Below are 27,966 nucleotides of genomic sequence, written 5' to 3' on the forward strand. Positions count from 1 at the left end.
CACTGGAGCAGTCACAGTGTCTATGAGCCATCATGCCTCTTGTCTCCTGGAATACTGTTGGACTTGAGAAAAACAGAGTGGGGCCAGAAGTAAAACATACATGGTTTTCTTTGCTGTAGTTCAGTTATGGATTTTTTTTGGCCATGTTTGAATGGGAATCAACATTTTATTTATTTATCTATCTATCAATCAATCAATCAATCGTATTTCTTTAGCTGCCCGTCTCACACAAAGTTAAGTGCTTTCAGATCCCATCGACCGCCTACCAATTTTTATGAAACTGGAAAGAATTTCATGCTACTATACTGTATCAGTTTCGTTTATCACATAACAGCATGGATTTACATACCCATAATACTATTTCCTTTCAGAGTAAAGCAACGTTATGCAAAGCCAAGGAAACGGAGAACAAAATGGAAGTCTAGAAATTCTAATAAATGCTAGTAATCTCCACACATTGTGCTTCTACTGAAGTGATCTGCACTGTACATAATGCAACTTCATTAATGAACACAGATCAGCTGTGATTCTAAATTTAATTCTAAATTCCAGTATCTTCCCAATCATGGAAAAAATGTATTTTAATGCCACCCCCACCCATATTCATCACTTGCTCTCACTCTGATTCATTTTTGTATCATTGGCAAATTAACTAGATCATAGCTTGCCTTCAAATACAAGTTACTTATAAAGGCTACGAAAAGGTCTCCCTCTAATCTGTACATGCCATATATGCCCCCAATCCCATACATGCACAGAGTTTTCTATATTTTTAAACAACCATTTAACTTAACATGCCAATGAGCAACAGTGTGGCAATTTAACAAAAAAGCAACCTAGTGGAGGTTCTATGCAGGAATCTGTTCTAGAAGCTGAAAAGCACTTCAAGGAAGTACTACAGACCAAATTAATGAAGTGGATGACCAGCAGCATAAAGTTTAGAAAATCACTGGAGGGATTTCTCCCTTTATCAGATGAGGCTGAGAATGTCCATTTCATTATTTCAGCACCTGTAATCTGACAGGCTCCTTAGCAGGCTGTTTCCATAATTGTCAAAAATAATGTGATTAATAAACCTATTAGTAAAGGGTGAGTGGGTATCTTCAACACAGTCCTTCTAATTCTGTAAGCTGATCTGGCTAACAGAGACATCCTTTCTGCTAATACGTGGGCTCCCTGCTTATTATTAGGAACATTATTTAAAATAAATTAATTCCTCCACCCCATTGCCAATATTAAATATTTTGGGAATATACACTTTTTTTTCCTAACAGCCTCTTGGTATAAAAGTGTACGCTTTAAAGAAAGCATGTAGTTCACCATCACATATCTGAATGAGTATACAAACGACAGCAAACACAGACTGTACTGCTGTCTTAGATAAGAAACTACCCTTTAATAATAGCAATCAACACAGATTCAGTTTTTTCCAATTTCCAAAGCCCTAAGATTTATTCTGCTCATCTGACAAATCCATTATAAAAACAGAAGCAATTATGTCAGTCCCTAACAAAGAATAAGATATAACCTCCCAATCTTTCCCCATGCTCAAAAAACAATGCAATGCTTCTTTTACTCATCGCTTTGGTTTTAAATCAGGATTAATTATTCTTTCCATACCCTACCAGAAAAAACTGTGACCAAATACAATTTTCTTTTGACTGAAGGATCTACTGAAATTGAGCCTGTGGCAGAGAGATGTAGTTGCCTTGCAGCTCCTCACGCGTGTGCTAAAATATTTGCTGACCCTTCATAGTTTTTTAAGATTAAGCTAGATCCTCAAGATTACACCATCTGACACACAATATGCCAACCAAAAGTTCATTAAATATGTTACCTGATAATGCTTTAAAAATAAGTTATCAACTTCTAAACAATCTGTTATATGGAAGAAAGTGATAGAATTCTAAGAAATTAACTATACTAGCATATATATACTAGCATAGTATATATACTAGCATATATATACTAGCATATATATACTAGCATAGTATAATGCTCCCTTCACAGGTGCCATATTTGCCATACAAAAACCACAAGGCCAGTTTGGCTGTAATGTAGATTGACCCCTAACAGCTGAAGAGATGGACCAGTTCACAGCATTAACCTTCACTGGGGTTAAACATTTTGTGAAGGCTACTCAGAGACTTGCTAGCTGATTTTTGTAGATATTTTCACAGCCTAGTGTCTGAATATGTCAGAATTTGTAAGGAAGGATATGTGTTGAGAGGAGGAATTGCACGGCTCATCCCTTTACCATAGCTAAGGAAGGCTCTCATTTCATCTTCCCTGGCTCCATATGGCATTACTTAAAAATGAATCAACACATTTGCTTTCCCAAACACCTCTCACTACTATTGTATGAATGGTGGCAGCCAACAACCAACAATATTTTAGCCTTGTTTCTGCAACATAATACTCAGCTAGGGGAATGTCTGCAGCATGCTTTTACCTCTTCATTTTAAAGCTTCAAAATATTGATAATGTAGTATCCTAAGACACAGAAGAAGAAATGCAGGGAAATCTAAACGGTCTACCTGGCAATTATAGGGATAAAGTGTGAACAAACACTGCTCTCCTATGCCTATTAACGCCCATGGATTGCAATTTGCTTGTTTGGGAAGGGTTTTTTTTTCCCCCTTTACCTCTTAATTACACTGCTTTTTCCCCATAAAGAGAAGAAACAGATTCTCCCTCTAGAACCCTGGGTGTGTGCGTGCGTGCGTGCGTGAGCGTATGTGCAGAGAGCACCTCTTACCATTCGAGTCTTCCACTTCTTCAGCAGTAGTGTGGTTCTTGGAGGCATGTTGAGCATGCGAGGTTACAAGGCTGATAATTCTTGGTCTTGGTAGTGTCAGTGCCTTTCCATGCACTTTCAGGGAGTGCTCTTTTAGCTGGCTGATTGTCATGGTGGAAAATGAACAGGAGGAACATTTGTACGCATGTTCACCTGTTTGAGCAAAACAACAAGCAAGTCATCAGCTCACAAGACAACAGAAGAAAAAAAAAGAAAGAGTAGGGAGGTGAGAAATGAAGCGCGGGGGTGGGATGGGAGGATATTTCTTCTTCAAATGAAACCAGCAGTGGATTCTAATGAAAGTCCATGGGGTCCTTCTCTGGGTAGTCCTTCAGAGTAAAATCATCTTAATTGTCCTATTTCCTTTAGTCTCAGGATCAAGGCTGAAACATGGTTGCCATACTAGAGGCTGTTCTTTCCAATCCATGGTGTAAGCTCCCTATTCATGGCATGTAGATGGGATGGCAAGTAGAGGTGGCAACGTTTTGCACGTTCCCCACCCCTCAAAGCCTCACAAAGACTGCTTGAGGGGGCAGTGACTGAGGGTGGGCAGCTCTGCTGGAGGAAGCAAGGCAATCTCCAAGAGACAAGAAGGGAAATACCAAGGGCTAAAGTGTACACTGAAAACATAATATTCATGCCAAACAGTACTTAAATGATAATAACCCTCATTAACATGATTAATGATGTGTTACTTGTACAATGTTGATTGAGGTCATGAGTCTGGGGTGAAACTGTAAACCCTCCTGGTGTGTCTACTGGTAACTATTAATTAATCCTTTTACTTGAATTGAACTTGACATTTGGACGTACATACCCATCACATTATTTCTTTTCAGGGGAAGCAAGGTAAATGCAAGGAAATAGTAACCCAGAGGAATTAAAGCATAAATATCAAAAGGAGAAGGAAATTTAGTTCTTATACAGATAGTCCTCACTCAACGACCACTTGTTCAGCGACCATTCGAAGTTACAATGGGGCTGAATGAATGGTACTTACGACTGGTCCTCATAGTTGCAGCAGTCACAGCACTCCCTCAGTCACATGATCACGATTTAAGCACTCGGTAACCAGCCTGCATTTCTGACCATCACAGCATCCTGTGGTCACATGATCACGATTTGTGACCTTCCCTGTTGGTTTCTCACAAGCAAAGTCAATGGGGAAGCTGGCAGGAGGCTGCAAGTCACGGTCACATGAAGTACCTGCTTAACAACCATCCAGTCCACGCTTAATGAAGGCAACCGAGACTGCCAGAACTGCTATCACTAAATGGCACAGCCACATGACATCATGCTTAATGACCATGCTGCTTAGCAACAGAGTTTCTGGTCCCAATTACCATTGTTAAGTGAGGACTACCTGTAACACCATAATTCTCCTTACTTTTCTATCCTTGCAAATCACCCTTGCATCCACCACATTTATCCACTACCTCATCCACTGCCTTTTCTTCAACTTTCTCAACTTTCTCTTTTTAAAGGATCTCATCAATTCCATCCAGTTACAACTTTTTCAGTCTTTCGTTTCCTCTTGACCCATTCCCTTTTCCTTCAGAGATTTGTTTTTTTGTTCTGATCCTCATTCATTCTTTCTATATGACCAAACCACCTCTATGTACCGTATTTTTCCGTCAATAAGACGCCCCCATGTACAAGACGACCCCCACTTTTCCAACCCCAAATTAAGAAATCAATATTTTAAAGATAGTGCAGAACACATTTTTATTTAGTAATTAGTTAACATTTACCTGATACACTTGGTGGAAGGAGGTCCAAACCGTCTCTCTGCAGCTCTATTTCCATGCTCTTTTGCAAAACTGATTACCTTCAATCACGAGTGAAACTGCCGATAGCTTGTCTCTGCAAACAGACTTCCTCTAATTGGTTTGTTCAGCATCAGCTGACGTCCGTTACATAAGGCTCGTGATTGGAGGAAGTCCGTTTGGGAGACAAGCTATTTCACTCGTGATTGGAGGCTAGCAATAGGAGGAAGCCTATCTGCAGAGACAAAGTATGGGCAGTTTTGCAACCGCGCGGTTCTCTCCTCGTCTGACTTCCTTGAATAAGACGCCCTTCAATTTTTAGGGTAGGGATTTTAGAAAAAAGTATCATCTTATAGTCGGAAAAATATGGTACTTTCAGTTTCCCATCTTTGATAAATATTCTTCCAAGGCCCACAAATTCATCTACCGGTTCTTGTTTTTCACAATTTTTTGCACAGCTTCTAATATTTAACTTTCTTTTCCCTGTCAAAGATAACTACTTTGATCTTTAATATATTAATGTTTAGATCCACAATATTAACTGCATATCACCTGGTTCTCAGCCAACGACTCAGCATCATCTGCACAGAAACGTACACATACATTCGCATTCCCAACAAATGCACCTCTAATATCACCAAATGTATTTCTTATACATTTATGCAGAAATGCATTAAACAACCAAAGGAACATCACACATCCTTCTTGAATCTTTTGCTAAGCACTCAATTTATTCTTATACATGCTTTACTTTCATCGTTGACTGCTCTTACCACATTCAGCAACCTTCAACTCCATATTCCTATAAAATATTCCTTAATTCAAGGCTATTTATTTTACCATGTGTTCTATATATCAATCAATAAAGTAGCTTGTCTTTCTCACATTCATACTTTATTCACTGACCTGCTCAAAAGCAAAACTTCTGCTTTTAAACCCTCTAGCTGGTATAACATCATACTGCATTTCCCAAAATTTTGCTCACTGGTCACCTCTCATATACTTTAGATCAGAATTCTGTCCAAAACTTTCTCAGGCACATGAAACAACCTAATCCCTGTGTAATTTTTTACATTTCTTCTTGTTATATTTCCCTTTGTATGAAGGAACATAATGGCATTCTTCCAATTATTGGACACAGATGAAATCTTCATACACACTACATAAATGCATAGCCACTCCTTAAGCAAACCATATCTCTTCTTTGACAATTCTCCAGTTATACCATCTACACTTGCAGCCGTACCATTTTCTAACATTCTCATAGCATTTATTAATTCCTTTTCATCAATTTTTTTCCTTGAGCACTAACAACATTCATTTCAATTCCACTGTCTGGCATATCATTACCACTCTCCTGTAAAAAAAAAAAATGATTACCACCTGACATTTGTAATTCTTCAAAGTCAGAAGAGCAGCATATATAAATAAAATAGCAAAATAGTAAAGTATATGGCATTGGGGAATGAGTTTCACGTAGACAGCCTACTGGAAATAATTTCCACTTACTAGTTCCCTTTGATATGATTCTCAAGGAGACAAGTCAACCCATCTGGCATTCTGATAATCTTTCATTATACAGGTCTAACACAACATAATATAATTATGAATTAGATTTAACCTAACTAGTGTTGGTGCCTGAGCAAGTAAGAAGATGCAATAAAAAGTGAACATTAGATGGAATATGTACAGAAGGACAAAAAGCCATGTAATTAGGAATTAAGTGATAAAGGAGTTACAAACACACTTTGGAATTTTACATGGACACAGTCTTTGACATAAAAGCAAGACTGCTCCAAGAAGTGGTGGATATTATAGTGATCCCATAATAATGCTTGCTTGGGGCAATTGTTGATGATGAATAAAATTTCAGTTTAAAAAGCAAGTGACATTTCTGTGGAGGAAAAGATCGTTGTTCCAGGGGATTACACAGAATGTATGCTGTTTTCAAGGACTACTGTATAAACACAAGTCTTCTAATTTTTTTTTTTTTTACTGAGACACACATTTATGGTTCAAGTTTGCCTATTCAACCTTCCTGTCATCCTCTTCACTGTGACAGCAAGCAAATTACCACATTAGGAAATTCAGGGGAGAGAGGGGAGAAGGAATCTACAAAATACCATGATCGAAAGGCTATTTATCCCATGGAATATTTGTTGTTGTCCCTTCTGACTCATGGTGATTGCCTAGACAAGTATCTGCAGTTTTCTTGGCAAAATTTTTAGAAGGGGTTTGCCGCTGCCTTTTCCTAGGGCTGAGAGAGAATGACTAGCCCAAAATCACCACACTGCTTAAGGCAGGACTAGAACTCACAGTCTCCCAGTTTCTAGCCCGGTGCCTTAACCTCTACACCAAACTGGCTCTAATCTGAAAGATCATATATTCAGATAAATGAGTTGCTGATATTCATCCATTTTTCTGTAACAGGAAACAAGAGATATGTATGTGAGTGAGAACACCCACCGAGAACGGATTCTAGTGTTTCTTCTGAGTACAATCCCAGTAGACCGAAATACGCACCTTGGCCAAAAGTTACAACATGAGAATATGAGAATGAGTTGACAAGAGGAAAATAAATGACAATTCCTTAAAACACTATGCTAAATATATTTATAAACAGGCACATCAGCCAACTGATGATAGAAAAATGACTGTTCCAAATGCTTAAAAACAGAAAGCATAAATGCCAAAGTCTACAACAGTGCGTGTATGTATGTGTGTGTATTATTCACAGCATGTTCTAAGTCTGTTCACAAAAGAGAAGTTCCATAGACGTGAAAGTTTAGGGTTAAAGTGTTAGAATAGCAAAAGGGATCCACATCCCACAAAATGAGTTATGTGAAATAAAAATAGAAAACAGAATATGGAGGTCACAAGAGAATACTATGAGAAACTTAGTTTTCTAGTACAGAAATGTATTACTTGATTCCTCCATTAAGACAGCAGCGTATAACCCCAAAATACACTTCAGCGAGGCACTAAATGATTCAGGCCCTCCTGCCCTACTCCTAGTTATGCAGCTAATAATTTAACAACCCAAACAAACCCTTTGACATTAAGAAACAAGCAAAGGATATTCTGCAAGCAATTAATTGGCCTGAACTGCTTTCCAAAGCTGAAGAGGATTAGTTGCACAATATACATTAGGTCAAGAATCTCAGAAAAGCTAAAGAAAGTATCTGTAGCAAATCAAATGAAGAAGCCCAAGTAGGATCTGTGGCTATGAAGAAGTATGATAGCATTTCAAAAGCAACATTTCATGCATTTTTAAAAAAGTTTTCAAACAAGATCCCCAAATCTGGCCACTTTCTAGTTAAAAGTCAACTGAAACAAACATACAGTAATATTAAAAAGTACAGAGCACAGCATAGCTGGGCTCATAAGTACAACCCTATTACACTAGAATAAAGGGGAAATCTAGTCTATTCAAAGGTTCTTTTCAACCATATGATTCTAGTGCAGCATTCTATTTACAACACTGATGAACAAATGTCTCTTGGACATGTATAAGCAAGTGTGAAAGCAGCCATCCTCCCTTTGCTGACTGGATAAAGCAGCTGGTGTTCAGAGGCAGGATGGTTCGGAACAGAAACTCCCTTAGTTATCAAGACTATTAGCCACTGATAGACATATGAATTTGTTCAACCCATTTCTGAAACCATCTAGGCTAGTGGCCAATAGTGTATCTAGTGGTAGAAAATTCCACAAGTTAATTCTGTACTCAATCAAAATAGTACTGAATAAAAATAGTACCTCTGTCATGTCTAGCTGGAAAATAAAATGCCAGTTGTGAATAGAAATATAATTATGGAGAAGAAACCGTCAAGGTAGAAATAAGTCATATGATCCTAATGTGTAAACAAACGACCAAACAGAACTGTAGCAATACAGAACACAATGAAGATCCCATAACCATGTCTTGATACTTATAGCTACATTAATGAGGAACACAAATATTGAGAACCGCATACAAGTGTTTTCAGGTTATAACATTGGCTAAACATTCCTGAAAGAACATAACCTGGAATGACTGACTTCAAAGGACACATTCAGCAATACAATTTCATAATGATCTGATCTCAAAACTATGGAGAGTTACCATTCAATTAATTATCGCCTGGAAAGAGCCTGGAAAGCTGAGTGCTAGGGCCAATCTACCCTCTCTCCCAGAAACATTTTCGGGACTCATTGATACATGAAACCAAAACTTATGAGAGATGAACTCATAATAGGACAGAACACAAACAACAATCAAAGACTATGCTGTACTTAATGAAGGACTAAGATCTACAAGAATGGCCATACATACAACTATAAAAGCTAATATTTGCAACTACCATATCCAGTATTCAGTAATGTTATTTTAAATGAGAAGGAAACTTAGTGAAGTATCTAGCCATCTTTGTCTTGTATCTTTTTAGAACTCAACAAAATTAACTTTGAAGAGAAGTCTCTGAAGCAGACAGCTATTATCAGAGTTCTTGGTTTTGAAATGTATGCCTATCAACTAATGATTCAGCAGGCTATATTTAATTATTTTCAAGCTATTGTTACAATGTTGCTAGTGAAGAACACAGCCAAAATGATTATAACTGTCAGATTAAATTCTCATTCAACAAACTCACTTAACCTCAAGACTGATACATACATCTTTTGCTTTACTGGATAGCCTACACATTGCAATACCTACTAGAATTTATGTAAACTGTAGCAGTTGAGGTTTCTGAATAGTACTCATTAAAACACCCACAGTTTCCCACTTTTTAAGGGGTACATACATTCAAAGGTTACAAAAGTGTTTGCTGGGGGAAAAGAAAAGCATTTACCATGCCTTGATCACCAAGGCTTCTTGGGTTAATACATAACACATTGGGATAGTTGATCAGAATGTGATTTCTTAGAAGACACATACTTCAAAATGTACATTTAAGCACGAAGATCTGTGCATGAATGTATATTAAAATGTGCACTCCATTCTTATTGCTTATTCTCACTGAACCATACAGCAACATCATATGGCCATATTATAAAAGTGTTCAATATGTGATCCTTGATTGACTGGAATTACACAGTAAAGAAAAAGCAGATTGTTAACATAAAAACAAAACTATGCCAAGCAACAAGGCATGCAAGGGGCAATGGCTCTGACTAGATTCAAAACAAAATACAAAATGATACTTCTAAATTTGAATATGAATGTTTGGCACAGCTCTTTTATTTCAACCTTATTAACATCTACCATCCAAAAGGGTTGGCTCTCCAGGTGTAGCCTAAACCCTTAATTCAACCTCTTGCCCTGTTCTCCACCCTAGTCGTAGTTTAATTAAGTTCCAGCCTGTATCTAATTTAGGATCACCTAACTCAAGTTGGTTCAATTCCAACTTAAGATCTGCTGAATAGAAAATTGGCTTAGCTTAAGCACTTTTCCCCTAATTGGCCCGAAGGCTCACTTTAAGGCTGCAAGCTACTGTTAACTGATGATGCTACAGCAGCAGAAAAGAGCAAGGGAAAAAGTAAGGGGACCTTCTTGTTACGAAACTGACTTACCAGCATGAGCTTTGAGCAGGTGAGTTTTCAGCCGGCTATTATAGGAGGACTTGAAAGGGCAGAGTTTACAGCGGAATGGTTTATGATGTCCATGGTGTGCTTGCATATGGCGATCCAAACTTGGCAGGGGAAAAGCAGCAATGAAAAGCAAAAAGAAAGAAGCACAAATATCAGTCATTTCAACTAGTACAGGGTGACTGAAACACATCTACTGTGCCATCTGCACAGGCAGAAATACATTTTCACAAATAAGATGCACGTGACCAAGGCTGCAGAACAGATGCAGGAGCGTGAGTATTTATTATTTATTTGATTTATATCCTGCCTTTTGTTCAGGAGTTGAACAAAAGTTCCTAGAGCTCCCTCCTCCAATTTTTCCCTACCACAGCATCACCGTGGGTGAGACAGAACTGAGAGAGAGAGAGACTGGCCCAAAGAGCTTTCACAGCTGAGAGTGGACAAGAGTCCACTCCTAATCTAACACCTTCGCCACCACACCATGCTGGCTCTAGCTCCCTGAGCAACAAGACAAATCCCTCCAGTGGTCCCATCGATCGTTAGAAAGCTCAAGCTGCAGCAATTCAGGGCAGACAGAAGAAAGGGGGGAGGAGGGTCACACAACTGTACCTCTGCCACAGGAGTGAGCATGAGCGTCCTGAAGGGCTGAGGAGGAGAGGAAGAAAGTGGCCAGTAGGAAGTGCTGGGTAACCCTCAGAGCTTTCACCACTTGGTCCATCTCCTCCTTACCCACTTACGGGTGCTGTGTAGCAGCAGCAGCAGAGGTGGCGACTCATCTCTTATTCAACAGAAATTCAGGTGCCAAGGACTCACACAGACAAATTGCTGTCCGGAGTCAGAGAGGGAGCACATCAGCTGTGACTCCTGGCCGACTTGAGGCACTCTGCTAGGGGTGGGCAGTGCCAGCCATTTGCATAAGTCAGGAGCAGGTCCACCTGGAGCTTCACCCATACCCAACATGGCACCCTAGTCAAATTAGCTTCTCCCCATGGGAGCACATATACTGGCCCTGCAATTGCCCATGGTCAGGTCTTCCTCCCGCCCCCCGCTTTTTTTTAAAGACTGAAGCCTCAGCAGGTAAGGCCCAAGGCAACCAGTTCCTCTGCCTTCCCTATAGTTACATCACTGATAATATGCAAATAGTTAAACTGATAAACTGGGTATATATGTTCATTTATTGGATTTGTTAAGGCCATCCAACTCCAAGAAGACTCTTGCCAGCATACAACAAGTCCAATGCATATATTAAAAACACAATTAAAAATCACATGACTACCTGGACCAAAACAACACTCCCCAACATGGGAAAAAATCAAAATAAAAACCTCAGCAGGGGCTCTACAGACACCCTAATTCCAAGCCCAGGAACACAGCCAGGCCTTAAGACACTTCTGGAAACCAAGGAGAATAGGAACTGTATGTATCTCCAAGGGGATGCTGTTCCAGAGAGCAGGTGCTGGGACCTGGAAGGCAGCTATGTTTGATCTGTTCCTCATAGATCATGTCAACAAGCTCCTCTTAATTTGTCCTAAGACTCAGAAACAGTATTATCTTCAAAGGAGGGGAGGGGTGCCACCAAAACATGGCTGTCTCAGTACCTACAATTCTGATTCTTACACACACACACACACACACACACACACACTAAGTACCAGAGCTGAAGAAACCATGAGGCTTATCTAACGCCTGCCTCTTTTTACGTACACAGAATTTTAGAAGTTTGAAAAGCAGCCGCCTTATAATTCTACTTGTAGCCTTGTTTTGTGTAGTCGAATATGACTGCAGCACGCTACTGTGAGAAGAGGTAAGTGACTTTCAATAACTAACCTCACTGTAAATATGCAGTAACTTCAAGTACTTACTTCCCTTTTCATCTAACTAACTGGACATTGTTCATTCATTTCAATCTTTATCAGTTGAAATAAAAATACTCAGCAGGTGGCTGAAGTTCCTGCTTCCCACTAGGAGAAAAAGCGCTGTGAACTTTTGCGCAAAAGAAGACATTTCCCTGCAGGCGCTAGAGCCACAACACGTATTATTAAGGAATCATTTTTAATTGAAAACAACACAGCAACTATGAAATTAGGGTTATCAGAGCCGCCGGCTGAATATGAATAAAACACATCCATTCAAAATACTGATTCCAACAGAAGTAAGGGTCACACAAATGCGAGGGAGAAGAGCATTTCCTTATTGGTCCAACCTACTGTCTCTGTACAGTAAGAAATGGCTCAGCTATAACTTTCCATCCGCAGGTGCCCTCCAGAAATGTATTTTTAATTAATAAATTTACTTTCTGTCAGGCAGAATGATTGCAACACAAGTAAAATGAAACCAACTATTAAAAGTATAAGTAGACCTATTTCATAAAAACATTCAACAGCCAGAATGGCTGGGAATCCCAACCTCAATGAAGAGCAGGATTCTTTGCAAATACTTCAGAAGGAGTGCTTTGGAACATGTCAGAGCCTGGATGAAGCTCATCTTTTCGAAGTAGCCACATCCTTTTCCAGGCTTATGCAGATGCTTTGGAAGCTGGTCCTGGCTGTCTCTATGCATGCAGATACAGCCACTTCGCTGAGAAAAACGCAAAATGCACAGCTGAAGAAAATGCTTCCATACATTCTGAAACCCTCTTTCAAATGATCTGACAGCTGCACTGGAGAGCACCAAGTTGGAGAAAACACTGGAGGTATAAACCTAACATCCTTCTGGAGTCCTCCTTCAGCATAGCCAGGGGAAAAAAATAGGAAATGCTAGTTTTTATTTTTACTTAAGAGCAGTTTAGTTCAAAACTGAAAACTGGGGCTAATCTTAAGTTTGTTATAACAAGCTAATTTCTTACCTTAGTTTAATTTTCTCTAAACAAAGGTAGGATTAACTACAGTTTCAGGTCGAATAATATACTAAACTATAGCTGAACAAATATGGAAGTTTAACGTTCTGAACTTTTAGCCATTCCACAAAATGACCAGAGAAAGTGCTAAGAAATAATGCATTAACAGATCACTAAAACTGAGCTAAGCATTACGCTGATATGCACAACTGGCTCTGTCTAACTATCATGGTTAACAGCCACCAACCAAATAAATGAAACATGAAATTACACAACCTTGTGTCTGTTTAAATTTAGCCTAGAATCAAAGTGATTACTGTATAACACCATCTACATTTCTGTAACTTCTGTTTTCCAATTTGGACATTTGTACTTTGAACAGTTTGGTTAACATCCTCAAACCATTTATTTGACCATGCGGATTACAAATTACATTTCATCCTTTTATTCACTAATAAAATTAGGGTTTTTGTTCCCATATTACCACTCCAGGGTTTTTGGATATATATTCTTCGGTAGGATAAATCGTAAATAATATATTCTCACTTCAGTATTGATAAAAGTTCTAAGCATAAAATTAAAGCCCTGTCTACTTCATCATTACTTTTCATTGAATCCAGAGAACCCAAAACACAAAATATAATTTTGATTAATGCATAGCTTGGAGAAGTATATTAATGAAGAAAAAAATACTGAAGAATGAGCAAGCCAATTACCTCAGGTGTTTTACTAAATTACTGAGAATAATATTTCTCATATGCTTTACTTTAGGCTGTTAGTAGAAGAGACCATCCTAAAGGTAAAATGGTAGTGGGAATGACCTTGGGAGACAGGAGGAAGAGATGCTGCCTAGGGAACGATCAGATAAGAGGGGGCGTAGCCTGCAGCCGCATAATGGGTAGAGAAAGAGGCTCAGAAGGGACCCTCCCTAGCTTTTCGGACTGTAAAGGAGACAGTGGAAGATGTGTTCTATCAGACTTGCAAGATTTTGTTAATGTAGCCTTACAATAAAGTAGAATTAGCTCGTCTGGTCGTGTTTCCTGTTTGGTCTACCAGGGAAGGCTGACAAAGGCAATCCAATAACTCTTTAAAAAAAATACAAGTTTAAAATAATAAGATGGAGGGGAAAGGAAGTCTTAAAATGTTAAAAAACATCAGTGCTTTTAAAAAGAGCCACAAGGGCAATCCTATCCCTGTCTCCCTATGAAATTAGCCCCTTAGTGGCCTCATCTTTCTTTTCAAAGGGAGGTTTTTTTTAAAAAAAAATTAAAAATCTCTTGTCCCAAGTGAATGGCCAGGAAGGACTAAAATACTAGAGGCCGGTGCTATCAGGAAAGAAAAAACTGAGGGAACATCTAGTCATAGCTAAGCAACGCAGATTGGTCAGAGATTGGAAGCCTGCATGGCAGCCATTATCCGGTTTGTAGGCCTGTGGAGATGACTTAGAGGTGCATCACAGAAGCGATAATGGTCTCTTTGTTGAGGTAAGGAGGCCACACAACCTGCCTTAGGGAAGTATTCGGCATCACCTTGAAGCCTTCCCATTGCCTCTCGCTTCTCTCAGCTGCAAAGCCAGAAGATGACAACAGCAGTGCTGGAGAAGGCTAAGAGGACTGTATTCTCTTTCAGTTTTCTAGTCTCCAGTACTCACAAAAGCCAAAATGGGCTTCTGTGCAGCACCATGCAGAAACCTCTTCTGACTTTTCCAAGTGCTGAGAGATGCTAAGGAAGGGCTGCAAATTGGAGCAGTTTGGAACAACACGGTCACTTCTTTTTGCTCTTTGCAAGAAAATGGCTTGTTGCTTCACAAGTAGCTTCAAGGTAATGCTTCTCTCAAACCTCTGAAGCACTCCTTCCTAGAAAATGCATGGCCCTAATGTATAGTGCACTTGAACCAAAGTATACCCATGTCTATGGATGACAGAAAGGCTGAACCCTGAAGACCTCTAGCAAGTGCATGGCACACTAACACTGTATTCATCACATCTCCCCAGAATATAGGAGCAAAGCAGTGTTGTTGTTTTTACTAAAGATGAGTACCTTAAAACATGCAGGGAAAAGACCTCACAGACTCTGCTGACATGTCTCCATACCAAGGTGCAGAATGACAATTCTTTGCACCCATCCTGATACCTGCAAGATCTCAATTTTTCTATAAACTGAAGTATATGTGATTGTCTTCCAAGGAACAACATGAAATCTTCTGACAGTGGAAACTGTATGCTCCTAACTGCATTAGAAGACTCTTCACTGGATGGATCTCAGATTCTTATCTGTTCCAGGAAAGAAACCCAAAACGGAAAGCTTTTGCTGGTATAGTTAAGACTATCTTGTTTTGATTCCTGAGCTGACAGTGACAAAGCTGACAGGATGAAATTCTGCTTCAAGACTGTAGTCTGACTATGATAGTTTAAGGTTACCTTAAATTTAGTACCTACTTATAAACCTAGAGAACAAATTGCACTAAAGGGCAAAGTATAATGGCATTATAAACTTTGTGTGCAGAGCTTAGAGGTTATTATTTAAACAAACTATCCTGTAAATATTATAATTATATTCAAATGAGCCAGACCTAGAGGTTATTTACTTAGGTCAAGCATTTCATTTCCCATTAGATAAATAGCAGTGCATCATTTATTTATGTGTGCTTATGTAAGAACCTAAACAAGGAAGGAGCATCTCTGGACTGAGGACTGGACAAGATGAACTTGAAAGCCTTGTATTCATTAGCTTCCACATATGCAGTTGCAATCTGCACATTCTTACTATCCATGTTTGCCAATGACTTAGTTTGTTTGCTTAAACTCCATACCCCACCTGAGATGTTATTGCCCACAGCAAAATTTGAAGCAGCAAGGTTATAGCCCTTTGATCCAACCTATTTCTTTGCCATTGTTTCATATAACTAAAGCAGTGAAGGATGTAACACATTTGTATTATAGATTTCTTTTTACTAATCCAATATATTTCTTCTGTGGAACACCATCCCACAAGAGAAGACCTGTACCCTCATCCCTGGCATTCAGAAAGCTATGAAAAGACCTGCGTCTCTAAAGGACTGAGATGTGAGTGGGTGCATGATTAGTTTTTAAGTTCTTACATTTTTATATCACTATAGTTTTATGATTAGAGTATTACAATAATTTGGTAGTAATTAGTAAAAATTATAACTTGTACAACTGCTATTTTATTATGCTACTGCTGCTACCGTGAGCTGCTTAGAGACTGGATGACTCAAGTGGCATAAAACCATCTGTAATCCATCAATCATCACTCAAGCAATCCTTCTTTACAGCTTCAATCCAGGCCAGCCTAACCCTATAAACCAGGCTCTTTTTCATAGAAACTGCTGATCCCATAACGTAAAAATCATGAAGTTACACGGTAGATTACTTGGGATGTTAAAAAGAAATGCCAAAAGAAGCATAAAAGCCTTGCATTTCCCCTCCCTGTGTTTCCAGTTCTCATCTGAAAGCAGACAGTCTTGAGTTTCTCCTGCAAAAGATGCCTGTTCTGTGACTTTTTCAGAAAACACACACTTGCACATTTGAACAAGCATAACTCACTTTTGCATTCTCTCTCTTATTTCCTGGCATCTTCAATGTCACAATTCACACTATTTTGTTCCACCCTTGCTATATCTATGGGGAGGGGTGTCTCCAAATAATTTCACCTAAACTTCCCAATTTCAAAAATTACATATTTAAAGAAACAGATTAATGTATTTCATTTCTTTAGAAGTAAAACATAAGATTATCTTTTAGAGTACCCCCTCCCCTTTGGTGGGGAAGATAAGAATTTAGCTTTTCAGTTCCTACTATCTCAAGCGTGCTTACTCAGAAGAAGGTTGCACTTTGTTGAAATGGGCTTACTTCTGAGTGAGTATGTTTAAAATTATAGCTTCAATGTGGCTGGCTTGTTTTGCTTCATCGGCTGCACCTGGAGCACAATAAAAGTGTGGTGATCACTGTTTTCCAAAGAGCACCAAGAAAACAGAAAGGCAAGGAGGGACTTCCACCACAGACAATTCAGTAGTGACATGCCACAGAAACAGAATTGAGGGGAAAGACTCCTATAATTCAAAATCGAGAAGAATTACCCTTAATCCATTATCTTTTCTGTCTTGCATTTTTGCAACGTTCTAGTGTGAAAGTGCAAAATATTATCAGACATCCACAAATCTGAGCCAATCGTTTAATCTATCAATCATACATTCACCTATCAATAGTTTTTCGGGCATGTATTATGGCAAGGAAACCAAGCAGGAAGGAAAATGGAATTTATCCACAGGACAAATGCAGAGATCCACAGAAGTCAAAGTTTAACATAGCAGACCTACATAAACTTAGTTCTATGCTGGGACAAGTGAAAGAGGTTGGTACCGCTTTCCATTTCTATACCTTATACAGTACAACATCTATGGAAAAGACGGCTTTACCCAATCTGTCGTCTTCTAGCTGGTAGGAAATTGAGAGTTACAGACCCACCACATATAGAAGGTGCCAAGATTGGGAAGAATGGATTAAACTGTGATGTTAGTAGTTACAATTAAATTGCCAGAGTGCTTCAATGCTAAGAACTAGTCAGAAATTTACTGTTGGATCAGGCCTTTTGGTTATGCATGTAAACTTTCATCACCAGAAGCAGGTGACACAGAAATGCTGTACTAAACAAATACAAAAGGTGTTCTATTCTCTGGTGCAAGATATGCAGATATGCGGTGGTTACGACCAAAATACCAATTTCTAACATGGTGGATGGGTGGGTGTGCTGATGGTAATACTCTTTCAAAAAGTAAGATGTCCTCTTGGTAGATCCAAAGGAAAATGGGATTGGTATAATATAGAGTTGCTACTAGAGTTACAATTAAAAAAAAAAATCACTGAAAAGCATGTATTGGTTTCAACATAGATTTCAATTTTTAACTGGAAGTCTAGAGTTATGGGGTTTGCTTTTCAATTTCTAGACTGCATTTCCATATATATTCCCATAAAGGAATTTTGGCTAGTTTAAGGGTTGGAAAGCCAGAATAAGAACAGCTTAATAAAAACTGATTGGGGCTTACTGTCACCCAGTTGATTATATAATGCCTTTGATGTTAATTGGGCAGTGCATACTACAACAACTGCATGTGGAAAATAAGAACATTTGCTTCTGTTTGGGTAAATCTGTATGCTCCTTCGAATACGGGCAAATGTTAACTGAACATTAAGTAGGAGAAATAGTGAGTAATACAACTTACTTGTGCCTGAATGCAGAAACAAAGGAACAATACTGGCAGCTGTACTTGTCTTCGCGAGTAAACATGGCCAATGCCAAGTGACTCCTCTCGTGCGATCGTAGACCCTGCATAGACATCAAAACCCGGTCACACTGGCTGCAATGGTAGCCACCAGGTCTGGTTTCATCTTCCAGTGATGGTCCAGATTCAGCTTCTGCAAGTTCCACCGTGGCCATACTGCCCGGGTCTTTGGCTCCCTCAATACCCTCCAAGAAAGCTGCATGTGAAGGATCTTCAGCTTCCTGCTAAAAGACACACATCCCCCCAAAGCCATCAATTCTCTCTCCCTTCTGCCCTATCATTTCCATTACATCTATGGAAGTCTAAGAAGGTCTTCTAAGAGTAGCAACCTTGAAATCCAGCTATGAGCAGCCATCCATGCCATCAGAGTGAAGATGTCTTCAAAAGAAGCATACAGCTGCTCCATTAGTAGTGATCAGCATGGCCGGAGCACACTCCATTGCCAAAAACTTTTTTTTTTCATAGTAATTCACTTCATTAGATAGAAATGACACAAATTTTGAAGAAATGCCAATATTTCTTATAAAAGATTATTGGAGTGTCTCCTCACCTTCCTTTGGCTTCCTGATGTAAAACTGGCACGAGGACGCTGCACTATAAGCATTCAATTTTTTTGCAGATTTGCCCAAACAAATATTTTTCCAACTGTTTCATTAGCAACTATATGCTGACTTCTGTTCAGAAATGCCCAAGCTTAAGTAAACTAATCTAGATTTCATTTAGAGGTGGGGGTGGGCAGGGGCTAAGAAGAACATCAAAAAGACTACACAGTATTCATTACTTTTCTCACCTACTGGGTATATTCAACTTATTTGCATTAATTTATAAAATATATCCAATCTGTCAGCCTTAAATAAAAACCCACAGATGGTTCACTAACCATCATTACCAGAAGGCATGTAAGCTCTGGTCATGGACTGTAAAAACTTGGTAAGGAAATAAATTTGTAGAAAACATTTATTGCCACATTTGAAGGAGAAAAGTTTTTTAAAGCATGTATGCACCCAACAGGGTGTATCAGTAAAAAGACAGGACACAGAGCAGAATACAAATAAAGAAGGCCATTTGCAGTAAGTTTCATCTATTCTACTAGTATATCTCATACCAAGATTTAATTAAAGAAGTAAGTTATCCGTAAATGAAAGATAAACTTAAGAGTGGGTATATTCTGACTTAAAAAAAGAATTTTATGTTTTGGAGCAATTACAGGTGAATGATGTGGATACTACATCCAACAGACAAGCGGGCCTGGATTCACTTCTTCTTCATAATGTATAGCTATGAAAATTATTATATAAATCAATACACAATACATAATAATGTTATAAATAGAAATACATAACATTATAAATAAAATATTTATTGTATAATAAAACATAGGAAAAAGGCTACAGGAGCGATACGGTCTTTGCCCTTGTCCTTGGAAACCTTCTGCAGCAATTCCTCTGGCTTCTGAGATTTTAAAACTAACACTCAAGAGCGGCTTCTCATATAAAGGGAACTAAACAGCTGCTTTTCAGAAGACAGAAAACAGTTCAAAGCCAAGAATTCTAGAGCAGCATATACCAAGACTCCATATGCAGCTTGCAGGACACAGGTTGGCTATGCGTATTAATATAAAGCTTTAGAGATGTTTATTTATTGGTTGCATTTATCAGATTTTTATCCTGCCTTTATTATTTTTTATAAATAACTCAAGGCAGCGAACATACCTAATACTTCTCCTTCCTCCTTGTTTCCCCGCAACCACAACCCTGTGAGGTGGGTTGGGCTAAGAGAGAGGGACTGGCCCAAAGTCACCCAGCCGGCTTTTAGGCCTAAGGTTATTCCAAACCACATTTTCTCAAGGTTCCACAAAAGAATAACAACAAATTAATGTGTGCATATTTGCTGTGAGCCACCCAGAGTCGGGCAGCATACAAGTATGATGATGATGATGATGATGATGATGATGACGATGATGATGATGGTGCATGTATTCTGCCCACAAGAAACTAGGCTAGGTTAAGTCCAATAAAAAAAGAAAAGCTGTATAGAAATCATATTACAGATACTGATATTTATGTCCATTTGTCGGGCCTGACCCACAAAAACAGTTTGGTTTCTTTCCCTTGGATGAATCCAAGCCTTTAACCCCTAAACAAGCCCTTAAACTCACCTTGACTGCAGCAGACACCGAGGAGCCATTTCCATACTGGACATGTTTACGAAGATGATTGCAAATGGCTCGAAGGGTCGGATGAACTTCTACACAGAATTTACATTTGTATCCCACCACCTTTCTCTCCTTCAATTTTGAAACTTCTTCCAAGCTGCCAAAAGGCTGTAAGGAAATAAAACTTGAACCTTAATTAAGCATTCCTTTTTCTAAACCAGTGTTTCTCAAGCTTGGCAGCTTTCAGATGTGTGGAGTTCAACTCCCAGAATTCCCCAGCCAGCCTTGTTGGCTGGGGAATTCTGGGAGTTTAAGTCCGCACATCTGAAAGCTGCCAAGCTTCAGAAACACTGCTTTAAACAATGTCACAAATTTGTAGATTTAAATACAATTAGAGGCAACATTAAGCTTCTTGGAATAAGTGAAACTCTGAGGTGGCATGTGTTTATTTTAAAAGCTGATGTTTAAAAGTCCCAAAATAGATATAGTGTGCTATTACAATATTGATTCAAACCCTTCGGGCATGCAAAAAATCTCAACTCCAGTTTGCAGTACTCTCCTACCAGCAATACTAAATGTGATGGCAAAACCTTCAATTTCTATAGAGTAAGAAAATAAAAGCATAAATAAGATAGCATTTCCCCATTCAAATAACATCCTTTCAGCTGTATCCACACTAAACATGTAGATCCAATTATAAACCCACAGGACATTAATGTCTTTCTCTTGGGGGAGCAACTCTAGGAGTTAAGTTTGTCAGCACATGTAAGCACTATGAAGCTTAACAGAGAATATACACTTTCTTCATAAGGATTGTTTATAAAATTACCTACAGATCATTTTACTGTATTTTACAGATTAAAAATTACCTCCCCCAATATGGTGTCCTCTATATCTGCTGGAGTACAGTTCCCAACATATAATTGTCAACCAGCTTGGCCAATGGAAGTACCAGATGGAAGAAATCTGAGTTCTTTTTAAAAAAATGCATGATTTTCCAAATAGAGTGGGTCTTTTGCACCTGAAGGCAGAGAGCTAATTACTTAGCTAATAGTATGTAAAGCTCCTTGTCTCCACTGCGAAATCACATTTCAGATCAATCTTAGATATTCAGACATATAACTGAATTGGCTGTAAAAGTGATAAATGCTGAATCATCCTAATCAGAGGCAATCTCTTGAGAATCTGTGGCCATGAAGTTTTTCTTAACTTCCCTGTTTTGATCATTCTGATCCTTCTTCCAGAATGCCGAACCATCATTGTACATTGCGTTTCTGTTATCTGCTACATTCCTATTTCTTCCCCCCAAAAGATTCAGTGTTTAGATCCCCGTCAATTTGACAATCAGCCTCAAGACTTTATTCCACTGGGATCCCACTTGAAAATTATTCCCCTGCAAAACCAGAATGTAGCATCCCAGCAGTAGCTCTTGATCCAATGAGATGCATTTATCATTTCCCTTTTCTCTCTAGCACCAACATGGTGAAAAATCTCCAAGTCTATGATAGTATGCCATTAAAATCAAGTTTTATTCCACATGACATTCACTCTTAATTGACTACTTCCAAAAGAGGCATGTCGTTCCAAGTGTATCATCAAGCAAATTAAGGATTTAACATGCAGTTCATTTAAAAAGATTGGTTTAAATCCACAGAAGCAAAGGGCTTTGCATTAGACTTCCTTCTCAATTATTTCCTTGCTTTCTCGATAGTTTGGTCGAGAACAAAAAATATATTTGCCATGGGGGCAGAGGAACAGGTAGGAAGACCAATGATTTTCTTATTCAAAGAGAAATTAACTTTGAAAAGTTAGGAAAGGAGGAAATGAAAGAGCATGCCAGGAGTCTAAAGGAGGAAAGAAATGAAACAAGGATGCAATATTTAATGGGCATAGAACTTACTGGCACAACCCAGTGACTGTGGTGCTTGTAGCTCTTCGATTACCAAAGGAAACGGGCAACAATAAGAAATAAGTAATCTTGGGGGAATGGGGAGGGTGGAGACGAAGAAGAAGAAATATCAAATAAGAAAACGCAATGTAAAGTCAGACCCTTACCCTCTCCGGTTTGAAATCTACAAAAGCACCATCTGCGTATTTTTGCTTGCTCAGAAGCTGCTTCCTCCTCTCTTGACGCTTGGCACGTTTCTGGAACTCCTCATTGTGGCTGCTCAAGTGTGTGGTCAGCTCCGCCACGCTATGCAGCTTACTGTCACAGTGTCTACACTGGAAACGGGCCCCACTTCCCAGGATGGTAAAATCCCTCTTCAGATCCTTGCTATGGTGGTCTGTGTAATGCATGCAGAGGAGCTCCGCCGTGCTGAAGGAGAGCTTAAAGCACTTGACGCACCGGAAAGGAAGCCACTCCACCTCTGGAGCTTCCACCTCCAGTTCAGGCTTCTCAAAATCATTCCTCTCTTCTGGTGGAGGTTGCTGCTTTTCATACTCATCTGCGTACACGGCAGTGAAGTAACCCCCCAGCTTGCTGGCATGCTGTTTCTTAGGGAATACTCCAGGATGACGCTTCATGTAGTGGGAGACAATGCCTTTTTTGCTGAAGGACTGGAAGGAGCAGAGGGAGCATTTCTTCTTCTCCACTGCCCTTCTCAGCTCCTCACTTAGCTGAGGAGAGTCCTCCTTCGGGGGTGAGGGAATGATCACTTTGTTGGGTTTGTCACTTATAGTCCTCGAGGCTGCTAAGCAATGCGTATAGTAAGCGTCAATGTCATGCCGCTTCTGATAATGGGCAGCCAGACCTTTACGAATAGGGTTTGTGTAGGAACACAGGGCACATTTAAACAGGTTGTTCTTGCCTTCTGGCTGTGCCCGAACATTGTTGTGTTTTATTCGATAGTGCCTTGCTATCCCTTTCCGGGTAGAGCAAAAATACTTACAAAGCTGGCACCGGAATACAGTATGAGAAACCAAATGGGAACTGGAAAAGTGGGAAGATGGTACTGAATCGTCTCCAATGATCTCTTCCGGAGCAATCTCTGGTGAGGGCTTAATTTCAGCGAGAACTTCAGGTTCCATGGAGGCAGGGAATTTTGGAGGAGACTGTGCAAATACATCAAATTCAGGCTGATTATGGTATTTCTCATAGTGAATTTTGAGCTTCTCCAAAGTGCCATGCGTGTAGGGGCACAATTTACACCGGTAAGCACCATACCCTTGCTTGAAAATTCTGCTGGTCTCCTCCACGTCATTCTGGTTCATATCAGCAGGTTGCTCCACATCATGCACAAAATCTTCTGCAGTGACCTTCACTGAAGGATGCCTTTTCTGATAATGTGTAAGAACACCATGAATGCGTGTATTAATGTAAGGACAATGCCTACATTTGTACACAGCTCCTGGATTAATATCAATGTCTTGTGCAAAATCTGCAGCTTTAACTTTCATCCCAGGATGTTTTTTTCCATAATGGGTTAGAAGTCCATGCAAATTGTTATATTCAGACTGGCACACTGTACACTGATATGGTGTGGAGGATATTGCAGGGTTCACAGAGGTGAGCTGAAGAGTTTTATCTTGGGAAAGGTTTGACTCTTCTGCATATTCTATATCCTGGTCCCCTTGTGGCACTGCTATCTGATCCTCCGAAATTATTCTGGCACCAACATCGTTGGATGCTGGGTTAGCTTTATCAGCAGCATCTTTCTCCTTGATAATATCTAGTAATACAGATTCATCTCCATTCATAGCCCAAGGATGAAATGCTTGGTAGTGATTAGTGATATCCCAAATGGAAGAGGCTTCAAAAATACAGTCTCTGCATTTGTACGTTTTCATTTCTGATGGTATTAGTAAGGCTGGAGGTGAAGGATCTGGCCCTGCCCAGAGTTTTGTTGCCATATATGTGTAATCAACGTAATGCTCCGGATGTCGCCTTTGGTAATGCACAAGCAAGCCACTGGGTTCTGCATGAGAATAGATACACCATTCACAGTGATATCCAGCTTCTATTAAGCCATCCAAAAATGCCCATCTCAAAATAGATGTGACAGTAGCCTTCAAGCTTGGGTGGTCCTTTTTAATGTGCTTCCGCAGCGCGTAGAAATAAGGAGATGTATAAGAACACTGCCTGCATTTGAGAGCTCTCAACTTAGCCTTTTCTCGCTCAGAACCAGAAGTAGGAATTTGTAGGCCACCAGGGGAATTTTTCTGGCCACGATCACAGAGGCTCCTGATTGTGGCTGTGTGCTGCCTAATCACATCTGCGTTGGCTTTGAAATCACGATGCTTCTTTTGGTAATGGATAAGAACACCTTTTACAGTCCGGTTTCCATAATCACAGTGCTGGCAGAAGAACATCTCATTCTCTGATGGAGCTACAGCACTATCAGAGCTGTCCCTATTCAGCTGCTGCATAGAAACTGTAGGTCTATGAACACCAGGAGGTATCTCTCCAGCTCTCATCATTGCTGCAGTGGGGGGTGTCTGCCTAATGTATTTTGCAGTCACTTTTATCTCTGGATGCCGTTTCTGGTAGTGAACTAGCACTCCAACCACTGACCGATTGCTGTAAGAGCAATGTTTGCAGTAGTAAAGCTCTGTGGTAAGGTCTGGAGGTGGTGGAGGTGGTAGCTGTGACATTTTGGGAGAAACAGGTGATCCTAGTTCATAAGCCATCTGAGCCAGGGCAGAGCCCCTCTCTACTGATACCACACGCATAGTTTTTTGAATCCTAAAATATGAAGCCTTCTCGTCAGGATGTTTTTTCTGGTAATGCACTAAGACAGAATGCATGTTGGGACTTGCAAATGAACAGACATCACAGTCATAAACTACAACACTGTTGACTGTTGACTCTTTCTGGCTTTCAGATTCTGGGCTATTGCCTTTTGAAGAGTTTTTGTTATAAGCAGCAGGTATGCCACAAGTCCCACGTGCAACTGGAGTTGAAGTGGTCAGATTTTTTGGAGCAGAGTTCAGTATCTCTCTCAGTGTTTGTGATTCTGAGCTTAACCCTTCTTGTTGCTCAACTACATAGCTTGAGAATATCATTGCATTGTTAATTTTCACCGTTGGATGCATTCTTTGGTAGTGTGGCATTAGGCTCCTAACATTTGGACTAGTGTAAGAGCAGAAGCGACAGCGATAGATCAAATCAGAATGATCAAAATTTAATACATTCATGGCTTCAGGGTGATGCTCACCATAATGCTGTTGCAGATCTTCAAAGTTTGTATAATCAATGTAACATTCAAGACACCTATACACTGCACTGTGATCGTTGGGATCAAGAATATACCTAAAGCTGAATTTAATGTAGGGATGCATCCGTTGGTAGTGAGTGCTAACACTCCTGGCAGATTTGTTGCTGAAGTCACAGTGTTTACAATAGTAAAGCCTTCCAGAATCACCATAATCTGAATTCTCATTGTTTTGATCAGATCCATATATACTTGACTGGCTGCCCAGAACAGATGAATTCAGTCCTTGATCCTTCAAACCCACTGAAGAACAGTAATATTCCTCCTCATCCTCAGATATAGTTAACTCAATTTCTGCCCCATTAGTGGAGTTGTAATCATGGGGGATATTCCTGTAGTTGGGCTCTTTCTGAGGTTCGCCCGTGTCTCTTCCCCACATTTGCTGGGAAGTGAATGTTGCCATTTCCATCAGTGGTTCTGCTTGTTCTTCTTCCTTGTCCAGTTCTACTTCTATTTCCACTTCATTGTCATCCTCTTCCTCTTCATCGTCCTCTACATTAATGACTGCATCTTCTTGCTGCTTGTTTTGATTGATTTTGCTTTGCAAATTACTGGCGATCTCGTCAATTCTGGTTCTTTTCTTCACAGGGGAAAGATCTAGGGGAAAGTCATTGGACATCTTTCTAGAGGCTTTTGCTACAAAGTTGTTTTTAGAAGACAATCCAAGAATTGAGGTCTGGCTTTTCTTCACAGTGCTGGGAGAAGCATGAGCATCAGGCTCACTGTCTTGCAGGGTATTTGCTGATGGGCCCTCATATTTTGGCAAGTTATCACAAAATGAGTGCTTATGTTGCTGATGAACCCGAAGACCTTTCAAAGTAGTTGTAGAATAATTGCACATGGTACATTTATATGGATGCTGCGAATTGGACTGTGGAGATTGTTGCTGCTGCTGCATGGAATCCATCATTCCCCCAGACTTCCTGCCATTCATATTTCCCCCTTCATAGGATACCGTACTTTCATTTAAAGAAGAAGCTATACTTTCAGTTTGGGAATTCACTGCATCCCAGTCTGATGCTGCAGCAGTATGACATTGCTTATGAGCACCAAGTTTAAAAGAGCTCTTGCAAGTGAAAGGGCATTCGTCACATTTGTATACTGCTGTCTTTCCAGACAGATGGATGTTCTCAATGTGGCGAGAAATGCTCCGCCGATGCATGGTAAGGAAAGGGCAGAAAGGACACTGGAACCTATTCATAAACCTTCTAAATGGGATCCCCTTTGTTTCCAGTAACTTGTGGCCCTCAGATCCCATCAGCTGCTCTGCAGTTAGTCCTGAGCTTTGGTGATCCATAGAGTTCAACCCATTCTCACTGTCTAGTTCATTGAGCTCATCATCAGAACTGGAGTCATTGAGCATACTGTTTGTATCCATATCAGTAGAATTTGCCATGTCACCCACCCCGTAACGAGATCTGTCAGACAAATTAACAATGCCTGAGTTGTGAGGTGCCTTATGTTTCATTTGAGGATAGGAAACAGAAGAAAATTTTGAAGATGTGCTGGACCTGATAAGAGAATTGTTTACTGAACTTCTGTAGTTTGGGACATTTGCATTAGGCATCTCTCGCCCAGAAGCATTCATGGGTATATAGTTAGAGTTTGGGGGAGGGCTTGGGGGACCCTTGCTTATAACATCTGACATACTGGACCCATCCTGTTGCTGCCTCAGGCTGGACAGTATTTTCACCATGCTTCGATGCTTCTTCATCATATGATCACACCAACGTTCCCTTCGGGGTGTCTGGTAACTACACCATTCGCAGCAGAAGTTGCCTCTTGATTTGGTTAAAGGCTTGACCATAGACTCCAAAATACTACGCTCAACAACTTCAGCTGGAAGCTCCTTGCACGAATCCTGCACTGAGATAGATGTAGATGTTGATTCAGATATAGCGGCTGAAGAAGCAGGAGGGGTAGAGCTCTCCTTCAGGCTGTTTTTGTGGTACATCTTCTGATGTTTTATAATCCGTGCACGTCTTGGTGATTTGTAGGTGCAGAACTGGCAAGAAAATACCTTCCCAAAGCCCTCGTGCATCATGATGTTGTAATTTAAGGAACCAGCACTTGCAGATCCAGTTGGGGAGCCTCCAGCCTGAGCACCATGGACTTTCCGGGTATGTTCTATAAGAAGGTTTTTGGACCGGAAATAACGCACACAGAATTTACACTGGAAAAACTTGTTTGCTGATTTGGAGAGCATATGTTGGCCATAGTAACTCTGGCTATGGCTATAGTAATTGCCAGTCCCCAGCTGAGCTGCATTTTGTCCTAAAAAGAAAAGAAATAGCAAACATTATCTGTGAAAAGTAGTATGTTTCCACAA

At 39.8% G+C, this 27,966-nt stretch overlaps 1 protein-coding gene across 6 annotated transcripts in view; it reads right to left on the reverse strand.

The window, feature by feature from the left end:
• Positions 1-27,966, reverse strand: part of ZNF462 (zinc finger protein 462) — a 151,686-nt gene that overhangs the window by 52,835 nt on the left and 70,885 nt on the right. For 2 of the 6 annotated variants that reach the window (XM_025163995.2, XM_025163996.2), the window contains exons 3-7: positions 22,480-27,911; positions 20,428-20,592; positions 18,210-18,313; positions 10,114-10,232; positions 2,759-2,950 (exon numbers count right to left, since the gene is read on the reverse strand). In XM_025163995.2, coding sequence (XP_025019763.2) covers positions 2,759-2,950; positions 10,114-10,232; positions 18,210-18,313; positions 20,428-20,592; positions 22,480-27,911 — 6,012 coding nt within the window. Of the gene's footprint in view, positions 1-2,758; positions 2,951-10,113; positions 10,233-18,209; positions 18,494-20,427; positions 20,593-22,479; positions 27,912-27,966 lie in introns of all 6 variants that reach the window. The other 4 variants (XM_025163991.2, XM_025163994.2, XM_025163993.2 and 1 more) reach the window with 3 other exon arrangements.

Source organism: Python bivittatus, unplaced genomic scaffold (assembly GCF_059951505.1).
Source record: "Python bivittatus isolate LINGU-HERP-01145 unplaced genomic scaffold, Pbiv_v1 ctg000850_np1212, whole genome shotgun sequence".
Lineage (NCBI taxonomy): Eukaryota > Metazoa > Chordata > Lepidosauria > Squamata > Pythonidae > Python > Python bivittatus.